The sequence below is a fragment of the Gracilinanus agilis genome, chromosome 2 (assembly GCF_016433145.1).
Source record: "Gracilinanus agilis isolate LMUSP501 chromosome 2, AgileGrace, whole genome shotgun sequence".
In the NCBI taxonomy this organism is placed as follows: domain Eukaryota; kingdom Metazoa; phylum Chordata; class Mammalia; order Didelphimorphia; family Didelphidae; genus Gracilinanus; species Gracilinanus agilis.
Window position 1 is genome coordinate 674,599,008 of NC_058131.1, and position 12,160 is coordinate 674,611,167.

General features: G+C 43.0%; 1 protein-coding gene across 1 annotated transcript in view; it reads right to left on the reverse strand.

Annotated features, from left to right (window-relative positions):
* Window positions 1-12,160, reverse strand: part of SGPL1 (sphingosine-1-phosphate lyase 1) — an 87,837-nt gene that overhangs the window by 21,422 nt on the left and 54,255 nt on the right. Inside the window, exons 5-7 of the mRNA XM_044659096.1 lie at window positions 3,114-3,261; window positions 1,396-1,475; window positions 589-717 (exon numbers count right to left, since the gene is read on the reverse strand). Of these exons, the coding sequence (XP_044515031.1) occupies window positions 589-717; window positions 1,396-1,475; window positions 3,114-3,261 (357 nt within the window). The remainder of the gene's footprint in view (window positions 1-588; window positions 718-1,395; window positions 1,476-3,113; window positions 3,262-12,160) is intronic.

The following is a 12,160-nucleotide window of genomic DNA, read 5'->3' on the forward strand; positions in this document are numbered from 1 at the left end:
GAATGCAAGAAATTCACTGCTTCATCCTTTTGTCCCCAGGAAAGCATGAGCGCTGGGGAAAAGTGCTATTCCTGCAGACGTTACCATTCAGTGTGGGTGCTCAGAAATGTCTCTAAGGCTCACTCATCATCTGCCTCCCCAGGGTGGGGAACTGGGTCAACTGTAAGAGGCATGGCCTAAACTCCCTAAATGAGCCGGTAAGAAATGGAGTGAAAGCCAAGGCTCATCTAGTGTTTCAGGCTTGCCGAGGGCCATCTTCACCATGACTTAGGAAGCCTCACTCCCCACCTCTGAAAGGGGAAGACGTTTAGACAAAGGGATTAAAGGGCACGTGTAGGTCCACAAGGTTAGTGCCTGAGCCAGGAATCCATCCCAGGCCCTGACTTCAAGAGCAGCACGCTCTCCGTGACGCCATGCTGCTTTCTGCCTGCACAAACGGCTCCAACTAGCAATCCCCAAGTGCCCCTTGGGGGAAGGACACCCTCCCCTCCATACCCTGACTTAGCCTAAGGAGCTTCTCTGAGAAAATCCTAAAAAGAGACTTCAGGCTAAGAAATGGGAAACGTACCAAGAGAGGCAATGACTTACACAACCACAAGAATCTGGTCCGCCATTGAAGAGGTTGCAAACTATCCTCACAACCTCTGCCTCCATCTTCCGAATCCCTGGGAAGACATCTGGGTGTAATGGATTGCTCCATGCAAAATCTCCATAAACCTGCAAAGAAACGCCACTCAGTGCATAAGGCAAAAGGTGCCCATTTCAGGAAAGACGCTGACCCATGCCAAAGGATGGTTGGGTAAAGAGGCCTAACGACAATCCCTCCATGTGAAGGCCCCAAAGCTACCGTGCAAAGGAGGAGGAGGGGAACTCATTTTGGATCGTTTCTTCTCCAACTCATGCAAAACAGAATTTGAAGAAACTATAACTAAGTTTTTATACCTTTTCAGTGCTCTTCCTAGCACTTAACTTTGTTTTTTATTTTACATATTCTTTTTTTCTGGAAATTTTTTTTATTTATTAACTTTTTATTCAAGGATATTTTGCTTTCTCAATTACAAGTAATGACTATTTTCAACATATGTTTTCTGAAATTATAAGATCCAAATTGCCTCCCTCCTTCCTTTCTCTCCCCACTCTGGGAGATGGTAAGCAATTTGATCTATACTACTCACTTTCAAGCTTGCCATGAAGACAAAACACAATCCCATAATCCCTGATGTCCATCTCCGCCACCACAAAATTAACCCCTCCTCCTTCTGAAGACACCAATCTCTGACCCGATCATTGCCCATTCTGACAAGCGAGCCCCAGGATGGAGAAGTTCAATGTCGAACATTCCCAAAACTCCGTGCTCTTTGCAGCGGGCTCTGGAGCATACAGCATTTCATTTACCTTTACAAGAAGCTGGGTGAGTTTCTCGTCCCCGCTGTACACTGCTCCCGAGACTCTCCCATCTTCCCAATGTGAATTTTCTAGGGGAAAAAAAAACCAGCCACAAGTTAACGTCATTGGGAGCCTCCTCAGACACAGACATGATGGATAAGAAGGGGAAAAGGTGCCTTCCCAATGAGAGGCCCTAAAGCTACCCAGGATGGTATCTAGCCTAGTGTAGACCAGTTGTGAATGAAATGGCAGTTTTATATTGAATTTTAAGGTAAATTACTTCAACAGAAACCCATCCACCAATTAGTGTGAATTTAGCACCTACTCTGTGCCAGGCTAAGCCTAGAGAGCTAAAGGAAAAGTGGAGCCGTCCCTGCCCACGTAAAGAGAAGTCAACACATACATACACACACACACACACACACACACTCACGCACACACACACATACTCGCACACACACACATAGAGAAAACATACATCAGATGGATATGGAGTCGTTGGAGCTGAGGGAGATGAAGAAAGACTTCCCAGGGGCAGGTAGGTGGCTCAGTATACAGAGAGCCAGGCCTAGAGACGGGAGGTCCCGGGTCCAAATCTGGCCTCAGACACTGCCCAGCTGGGTGACCCTGGACAAGTCACTTCCACCCCCATTGCCTAGCCCTTACTGGTTCTTCTGCCTTGGAGCCAATACACAGTATTGATTCTGAGATAGCAGATAAGGGAGGGGAGGGGAGGAGAGGGGAGGACAGGAGAGGACAGGAGAGGACAGGAGAGGACAGGAGAGGACAGGAAAGAAAAGCTTCCTACAGACGATGGCAAGTTCAGCTGACATGTGGATGGATGGCTTTGTTGAGCTGCCCTGCCTCTCCCCTCCCATCTCTGGTTTGTTTGTTGTGACCGTTACTAAGGGCCTTGGCCAGGGGAGGGAGGAGAGATGCTCGGAAATGAAGGCGATGCAAAAACAAGAGACATATCAATAACAATTTTTCAAAGAAAAAATCCACATGCCTATAGGACCTGCCACTCAGATAAGTAAGGCCCCTTCGGAGCTGAAGTTCTTCATTGAGACTATCTCCTGATCGATCGATGGAAGGAAAATCTCTTCCACTTGGCTTCTTCTCATGATAAATCTGTTCAATGGCAGTCGGCTCGCTACCATTCCCCGAGAGCACGCTGCTCTTGGGCTATGCCAGTCTTTAGGCCAGGGCTCAATGATCTTTAAGGCAGGGTAAACAGGCAGCAGGGAGCATGACTCTACCAGCACTCTGAAGGGGGGCGGCAGGGCTCAACAGTAACTTGAGAAAGTACCAAAGGGAAGCACGTCCCATGCCCCCGAAAGTCCCTTATTTTTTAGGTCATCAAACCCCACTTTATATACATGCCCTAAGCATGGGAAGGATGGCCTGTATCTGATTTTATACTTTACAATAGACAGACTGCCAAGTACTCTCAAAACATACCAATTATTAATTTTCAATTTTTATATTAATTTTAAGAAATTCTACTTTACCTATGCCCACATGAATGTTAAAGGTCCATAAGACTAAGTTCTAATTGTTTCTTGTTGGAGTCTAAATTCAAATGCAATTTAGAGAGGGGAAATACATCTTGGGAATATGAGATCCAGCCTTGGAGAAAAAGGGAACAGGAATGCAGACTAAGGAGTCCCCAACTGCCCGGCGGCGGCATGTAGCTCCCCAATCAGGGCATCCACACAGACGCGTACCCAGAGAGCGGTAATCCTTGAGCTTCTCCAGGATGTCGGCTGTGCTCAAGCCTTCGCTCGGCAGATTTTTCACATACTCGTGGTTCACTTTGAGGAAGGACAGAGTCTTGAGAACATCTTCCTTGACTTTGTTAAGTCTCTGCTGGATCTGCCAAGAAGGAAAGGACATGGTCAGTGGCTAGAAGGACAAACGGGGGGCTGCTAGGACAGGACACAAACCCTTCCCCCAAGGCCAGGCCCCGCCTTGGACAACGAGGACGAGGAGGACAACGTGGCCAGGCTCGTCCCAGGTCACAACAACCTTTAGACTTGCAGACAAAAGGCTCTTTGCTCACAAGCATTCCTCCGCATTCACATCCCCGCTGTTCAAGCTACATCAGCCCTACTCCAAGAGGGGACACTTTACTACAACCTTGTCAACAGCCAGAGCTGGACAAAGAGTCAGGGACCCAAGTAGGAGGAACATCCAGGAAATGGGTTTAAATGGCAATGGGAAGGATTCCACTTGGGCAACAATGTTCCTTCTATAACCGTAGAGAAAGCCTTCCACAAGAGCGTAGTCTGAGAGTTTTTGCTTTCTTTTGGGGTGAAGAGGATGGAAGCTTCAGGTCCACTCTGGGGCTGGCTTTGGAGGTTCCTTCCCCACAAGAGAAACCTCCTGCCCCCAGGCTGTAGGTCTTCTGCCCTGAGTTGCTTCCACCACGCATCCTCTGTGGATGCTGCACACGATCCTGAATCTCCTCCCACGTAAGGAGGCATCCCTCGGTCCTCGCTTCTGACAATAGGTCGACACACGGACAGCAGGCCCTTTGCTTGCTAGAAACGAGATGGGTTCCAACCAGAAGCCCAGCACATTCCAAGTGTCTGACGAGTGTCTGACTAGGAAGCATCCTCGGCCATTTGGGGATGAGATAAAGGCAATGGAGTCAAATGTGAATTCTGCCAGGCCCCAAGACCCCTGGTCCTGAGCCATTTACTAACCCAGAAAGCAGGCCTGGTTTCCACTCTTTGGCTCCCTGGGATCAGATGTACAGCTTGACAGAGCCTCAGTAAATAAGGGCATCTAATCCAAACCCCTGGTCTTACAGATCACGCCTTCCAAAGATCAAGAGTATTAAGAGGTATGTCTAAGGTCACACGGGTACGTAAGCAGCCAAGTTGGAACTTGAACCCGGGGCTCAGTCCAGTGCCCCTTTCACTGTACTCACACAGCTTTTTCTCCGGTGTTTGCCCTACTGCCCTGCATTATGCCAGGATCGCTTAAAGGGGGAATCCCAGGCAGACAGTACTTCCCTATCATATGACTAACCAACTCTCACAACCCCATTTCCCAATCCCTGATTCACAGTCAGCAGCTGCCTAAGAAACTCCCTTTGCCCTGCTGCCTCTGCCCATCCTCCCATTCCCTTCCCACCCATTCATAAACCCTGATCCCCTTCCGATATCAGGCCCTTCAAAAGCCCCATTCTAAGGTGAATGATCTTCCCTTCACCTTACACCTGCTCTCGGATACCTACAGATGCTGGGTCAGAGGAGCCTGGGGACCACATCCCTCCCTCTCCCGTCTCTCCCTCATCCTTCAACCATAACTTCTTCCTAGATGCTAAGGGTGAAAAATTCCCTCTGCTCAAGCCTTCTTCTCTGTCCTGTATTACACCTGTGGAATGGGATAAAAGCATGTGGAGGCAGAAGGGACCTTAGAGATCACCTAATCCAATTTCCTCCTTTTAAAGATGTGGAAACTGAGGCCCAATCCATAAGCAAGATACATGCCAGGCACCAAGGATACAAAGACAAATGCCCTAAGAAGCTCACATTCTATCAGGGGAGACAACAGCAGTAAATGGGAACACACACAAAATAAAAAGCAATCTTGGTGGGGCAAAGGGTGCTAGCAGCAGGGGGAAAATTTGAGGTTTCTCAGAAGAGGTGGCATTTGAAGCAAATGAGGGATTCTAAGAGGCAAAATTGAGGAATTGAGCCGATTTCTGGCCCAGGAGACAGCCTGGACAAAGACCCCCAGGCAGGAGGGGGATATCGGGAGTCAGGCACTTCAAGACAAAACTCGTGCTGGCCTGAAGGGGCAAAAAGCAATGGGAAGTTTAGGTCCGGAAAGACACGGTGGCATCAAGGTGCAAAGGGATTGAAATGTCAAGCAGAAAAGTTTGATCCAGAAGATAACAGGGAGCCAGTGGAGTTTATTGAGCAGGGAAGTGGCACATGCTTTTGCAATATCACTTGCAGCTGGGTGGTGATGGAATGGAAAGAGGACAGACCTATGCAGGGACACCAATTAGGGAGCTAACACAATATATAATCCAGGCAAGAGGCAATGAGGGTCTGAACTGGAGTGGGAACCATCTGAGTGCAGTAAAGGTGGGGGTAGGAAAGAGAAGAGGCAAGAGGGCAGAACCAACATCTGGTCTAGCTGCAGCCTGGCAGCCCCTGGCCAAGGCAGTCTACCCAAATCTTTGGGAAATTCTAAGTGGCTCCTACTTATTCTAAATCTTCTTTGACAGAGTCTAACGTGCCTGGCTTGCCCAAGATTCACTTCTCAGGTTGGAGAGTCTCCCTACTCTGCCTCCAAATCCACAAGTTCTGTGGTATTACTGTTGTGTGATCTCAGGCAAATGATTATCCTCTGGGGCCTCACTTCTTTGGTCCACTGGGGTCTTCCCAAGGCCAACTGGAGAATTTTTTCATTGGAATCATAGAAGGTTGGAGATAAAAGAAGCCACAGAATTTGTCACGCTAGATTCATTTTAATAATTGGGGAAGAAGGGGTTAGAGAGTAAGAGAGCACTGGGTATCCAAAAGTCAAGAAGTGATATCCCTTAGGAGAAAAGGGAAAGGCTGCAAAAAGAACACAAACTGGTCTGTTTCCATTTCTTCCCTATGGTTGATCCTGTTTATCTTTACCCATAAAAAAGAAATGAGTACAAAAGGTTCAAAGGTAGGTTTCTCCAGGCAGTACTGGCAAACCCCCTGCAGAACTGTGGACAAGAGTGCAAAGAGCATCATTTCTTATCTTATTCATTATCTAAACCAAGTAAGCATCCTATTGCAGATCAGACAAACATTTTTAGGACTGATCTCTGGATCCAAAAAGTGATTGCACTAGCCATACCCCTTCTTCATTCCTACTCCTTTCTTCCTGATTCACCCCTTAACCTTCTGCCTTGCTTCTTCTCTACAACCTTTCATAGCTGGAAACTGCTTTGTTTGGAACCTCCCCAAGTTAAAAACATCCAGTTTCCTAGACAGCTTGAACTTCCTTGCTATGACCTCAAACAGAGGAAACAATTCACACCTTTCTGACAGAACCTTGCCCACATCCTGCCATTAAACACTTGAATTATTCAAAATCCATGGAAGGCCTGCAAGCAGGCAGGAAGGAAGAGAGGGAAGAACTGACATTTCCAAAGTGGAACGGGGAAGGGTAGAGAAGCAAAGGACATTGCTAAGCATATTGCCAGGCGCTTTGAGGCAGCTAGGGTATGCAGTGGATAAAGCACTAAGCTTTAGAGTTAGGGGTTACAGTCAGGAGTTAGGAAAGCCTGAGTTTAAATCCAGTCTCAGATACCTATTAGCTATAAAACTCTTGGCCCCACACACTCCCTTGGGGGTGTCTACATAAGCCACATGGCCTTTCTTTAAATAGTTTTAGGAAAAGATCTTATTGCTTTCAGCACTGTCTAGAACATTCAACTCTTCTTCAAAGAAATCCAAATAATTAGCCTCAACATATCCAAATTGGGCAAATATAAATGGCTAAAACTATGGGGGTCTGAATCATGATCTAATTCCTGCCAAGTTTTCTAACTTTTTTAAGAGCCAAAGCTTAGGGAAAACAGATGGAGAGAAGGAAGCATAGTTTAGAAAAAAGGACATCTACCTCTGGGTCTAGTGAACATGATGAAGAACTAGATGCTCTTTCTAATCTCATGACTTCTAAAACTTCCTCAAAATAAAAATTATGCACAAGAGAGAAAGCAAATTCAGCTGTCTCCATGGTCTAAAATGCCAAGAACACTAAGGAGGTAACAAGTCAATGAACCAATAATATCAAGCAGGAAAAGTTCATCCCTAGCTCTTAACTCACTCATCTCCCGGAATACCAACCACTTCTGTAGCCCAATCCATAAGCTTGCAATAGAGCATGAATTTACTACTCCCTTCATCCAGGGCTAAAGAAAACCAAAAAACAGACACTTGCTCAGGTTGAGCTAACAGCACAGAAAAGAGGGCATTAAGACAAAACACATGTATATTACTGAGGGATATCTGAGGGAAAGAGCCTGGCATCCAGTGGAGCCTATTTCTGTACTCCCAGAAGATACTAAGGCCAGTGAAACTCTCAACTGCCTAGCAGAGAAGGAACTCAAGATAGATTTAAGGTACAGGATTAGAACCTTGAGATTCAGAGAAAACAAATTGAAAAGGGAAGGAGTCAGAAAATGAGCAATAGAGGAAAATAAGGGAAAAAGACCTTGAATGAAAGCATATAAGTCAACATTTAAGATATTAATGTCAAAAGGAAATATGGTCTCCAAATGATCTAAAAGTCCAGACATCTATGGATTAAATATTGCAAGAACAAGGAAAATGAATCAATGTCAAATGTGGCAGAGGAATGTAAGGATTCCATGGAACCACAACATTAATGTTGCTAAATCATTAAAAAAAGAACTAAGAATCATGAAAACAGAATTTATGGCCTGCAGAGTAGAAACAATTGACATATATATATATATAAAAATTCACAGTGTCAAGTCTCACCAAAAAAAAAACAAAAAAGAGAATGATTAAAGATTTTTATTATTATTCAATCATGTCAGATTCTTCATGATCTTATGGGTGTTTTCTTGGCAAAAATACTAGAGTGTTTTCTTTCTCTAGCTCATTTGTTTCTTTCTCTAGCTCACTTTACAGATGAGGAAACTAAAACAAACAGGGCTAAGTGACTTGTCCAGGGTCATACAGCTATTACATGTCCAAGGCTAGATTTGTCTCCAGGCCCAGTGCTCTATCCCTTGCACTACTTAGCACCCCTGAAGGCTTTGGGTAGAGTATATTGCTTAATCCTCTAGCCCTCCAACCAGAGGAGAGAAGGTGATGAGTAATGAAAGCTGAGTTTAATTGCACAAGTGATGAGATTTCATGGGATCAGCTTATTCTAAGGGAGGTACAATGTTCCCTAGAAGGAAAACCAAGCAGAACCACTGATGGAAAATGGAGAGAAATGTAGACAGGTTTGAGCCTTCTCATAAGTGAATATGATGAGTAACTATGATGACATCAATAAAAACTGATTTTCTTTAAAAAGTGGTCGAGGGGGCAGCTGGGTAGCTCAGTGGATTGAGAGCCAGGCCTAGAGATGGGAGGTCCTAGGTTCAAATCTGGCCTCAGACACTTCCCAGCTGTGTGACCCTGGGCAAGTCACTTGACCCCCATTGCCTACCCTTACCACTCTTCCACCTATAAGTCAATACACAGAAGTTAAGGGTTTAAAAAATAAAAAAAATCTTAAAAAAAAAAAGTGGTCGAGGGACAGCTGGGTAGCTCAGTGGATTGAGAATCAGGCCTAGAGACAGGAGGTCCTAGGTTCAAATCCGGCCTCAGACATTTCCCAGCTGTGTAACCCTGGGTAAGTCACTTGACCCCCATTGCCCACCCTTACCATTCTTCCATCAAGGAGCCAATACACAGAAGTTAAGGGTTTTAAAAAAAGTGGTTGAAGCATTTCTAAAAATGAAAGCCAACTTGAACAAATTATTTACTTCTCAAATATCCCAGATAATAGAAGTACAAAAAGGATAAACAAGGACAAATACGCTGAAATAACAACAGAAAGACCATTAAGAGATTTTTTTTCTAAAGGTATCCAAGGATAAAGGATGAAAGCAGAAAGTAAACAAAAGTTAAGAGTGGAGAAATAGGCAGGAACTAGCCTGGACTACAGCCCACATCCTGCCTAATGAGGAATCAATGCTTTTGTGGGACTATGCCATGGAAGAAAAGGGCACCTAAAGGAGAAGAGGAGAGGAGGAGGATAGAGGAGAATATACTATCTAGCCTGATTGAGTCCAATGAAAGAGAAATAATGTCTACGATTTCTTGGGAAGATGAAAACCTTCAGGACACCCTGGAAGGAGGTATAAGGAGGGACTGAAATAAGAGGGGAATCACACAGGGACTATACAATGGATATAATCTGAAAATATTTGGTATTGAGTGAGACCACTCATCTTGGCTCAAGAGAAGGGGATTAGAGTTCATGGGAGCAACCGATGACACTCAAAAGAGTGAAGAGCTTGCGCCCAGGAAGGAAATTCAAAGCAAATGGGGGGAAAAACAAATGACCTGGAAAATAGATCCAGGAGAGATCATCTAAAAGCCATGATTGAAAAAGAACCTGGATACATTATCTACATTAAAGGATTGGAAAACATGGAATATGATATTCTGCAAGGCAAATCTAGGCCTACCACCAAATATCAACTACCCAGTAAATCAAAGAAATGGATATTTAATGAAATGGAGAAATTCCAGGCATTCATGAAAAAAACAACCAGTGCTAAAAAGAAAATCTTATGATCAAATTTCACACTCAAAAGAAGAATAAAAAGGTAAACAGAATAAATTTAAAAGAACCAATGGGGTTAAACTACTTACATCCCTGCATGAGAAATTTAATAACTAGTATACATAAGATACTTATGGTGCAAGAGATATTTTAAGATAATAAAGGGAATACTTTATTTTATATTAATATATGAAATATATTAATTGTATACTTATATATTATATATAAAATATGAATATATTTTGTATTAATATATTAAAATACATTAAGGTAATAAGAGGGAAATAATGGGATTAAACTGATTACATAATTAGAAAGATGGTGATGACTAAGATGCTTAAGATATCTGATACTAAAAGTAACTAAAATACCCAAAGTACCTAGGATACTGAATATACTAAATAATTTTATCACTATTTGGGCAATGAATAGGAGCACAGAGAGAGAGAGAGAGAACAGGGAGTAAATTGAATATAATAGGATGATATTCAAAAAAACCAAGAGATAAGAAAGAGGAAGACTGGGAAAATGGAAAAAGAGAGAAAGTTGAAGGTAAATAATCTCATATGAGGAGACATTTAAGACTCAATACAGTGACAGAAAAAGGATGATGGGAGTCGGGGGCAGGCAATGCCTCTCATCAGAATTGGCACAAAGTAGGAATAACATTCATACTCAATTAGGTATAGAAATCTATCTTACAAAGAAACCAGGGCAGAAATCTTCATAGCAAGTCTGATAAAGACTTTATTTCTCTAATATAGAGAGAACTGAGTCGAATTCATAAGAATGCCAAGCATTTCCCAATTGACAAATGGTTAAAGGATATGAACAGACAATTCTCAGAGGAAGAAATTAAAGCTATCTTTAGTCATATGAAAAAATACTCCAAATCACTATTGATTAGGGAAATCAAACTAAAACAAACTAAAACGTATCACCTCATACGCAATGGACTGGCTAACACAACAAATAAAGAAAATGATATATGTTGGAGGGGATGTGGAAAAATTGGGTCAATAATACACTGCTGGTGGAACTGCAAAGTGATATGACCATTCTAGGAAGCACTATGGAACCATACTCAAAGGGCCATCAAACTATGCATACCCTTTGACCCAGCAAGGGTTGTATTCCAGAGAGATTTAAAGATAGGGGGAAAGAACCTATTGTACAAAGCTATTTCTAGCAACTGTTTTTGTGGTGCCAAAGAACTGGAAGTAGAAGGAAGTCCAACAATTGGGGAATGGCTAAACAAGTTGTGGTTATGTTTGTAATGGAATACTATTGTTGCCATAAAAAATGACAAACCAGATGATCACAAAAAAACCTGGAAAGATTTGTATGATGTGATACAAAGTAAAGTGAGCAAAACAAGGAGAGCATTGTACACAGTAACAATAATGTATGCTGATCAACTGTGAATAACTTAACTATTATCAACAAGCCAAGGAGTGAGGCCAACTCCAAGAGATGTGACAAAAAACCAACACCAAAGAAATCCAAATGCAAATTGAAACATATCATTCTTTACTTTATTTCCTCTATGAATTTTTCTCTAGTGTAGGTAATGTGTATTCTTCCATAATATGATAAACATGGAAATGAGTATTGTATGATAATATATATACAACCTATATCACATTATCTACCTTCTTGGGATGGGGGGCAGAGGTGAGAAGGAGAAAATGTCAAAAAGTTAATATTTAGAAATCAAAAGTATCAATAAGCACATGAGAAAGTGTTCTAAATCTCTAATAATTAGAGAAATTCAAATCAAAACAACTCTGAGGTATCACCTCACACCTAGCAGATTGGCTAAAATAAAAGAAGGGGAGAGTAGAGGATGTGGCAAAACTGGGACATTAATGCATTGCTGGTGGAGTTGTGAACTGATCCAACCATTCTGGCTGGCAATTTGGAACTATGCTCAAAGGGCTATAAAAGAATGCCTGCCCTTTGATCCAACCATACCATTGTTGGGTTTGTACCCCAAAGAGATCATAGATAAACAGACTTGTACGAAAATATTTATAGCCGCACTTTTTGTGGTGGCAAAAAACTGGAAAATGAGGGTATGTCCTTCAATTGGGGAATGGCTGAACAAATTGTGGTATATGCTGGTGATGGAATACTATTGTGCTCAAAGGAATAATAAACTGGAGGAATTCCACGTGAACTGGAATGACCTCCAGGTATTGATGCAGAGTGAAAGGAGCAGAGCCAGAAGAACATTGTACACAGAGACTGATATACTATGGTAAAATCGAATGTAATAGACTTCTGTACTAGCAGCCATGCAATGACCCAGGACAATTCTGAGGGATTTATGGAAAAGAACACTACCCACATTCAGAGGAAGGACTGCAGGAGTGGAAACAGAAGAAAAACAACTGCTTGAACACATGGGTTGAGGCAGACATGATTGGAGAGGTAGACTCGAAACTACCACCCCAATGCA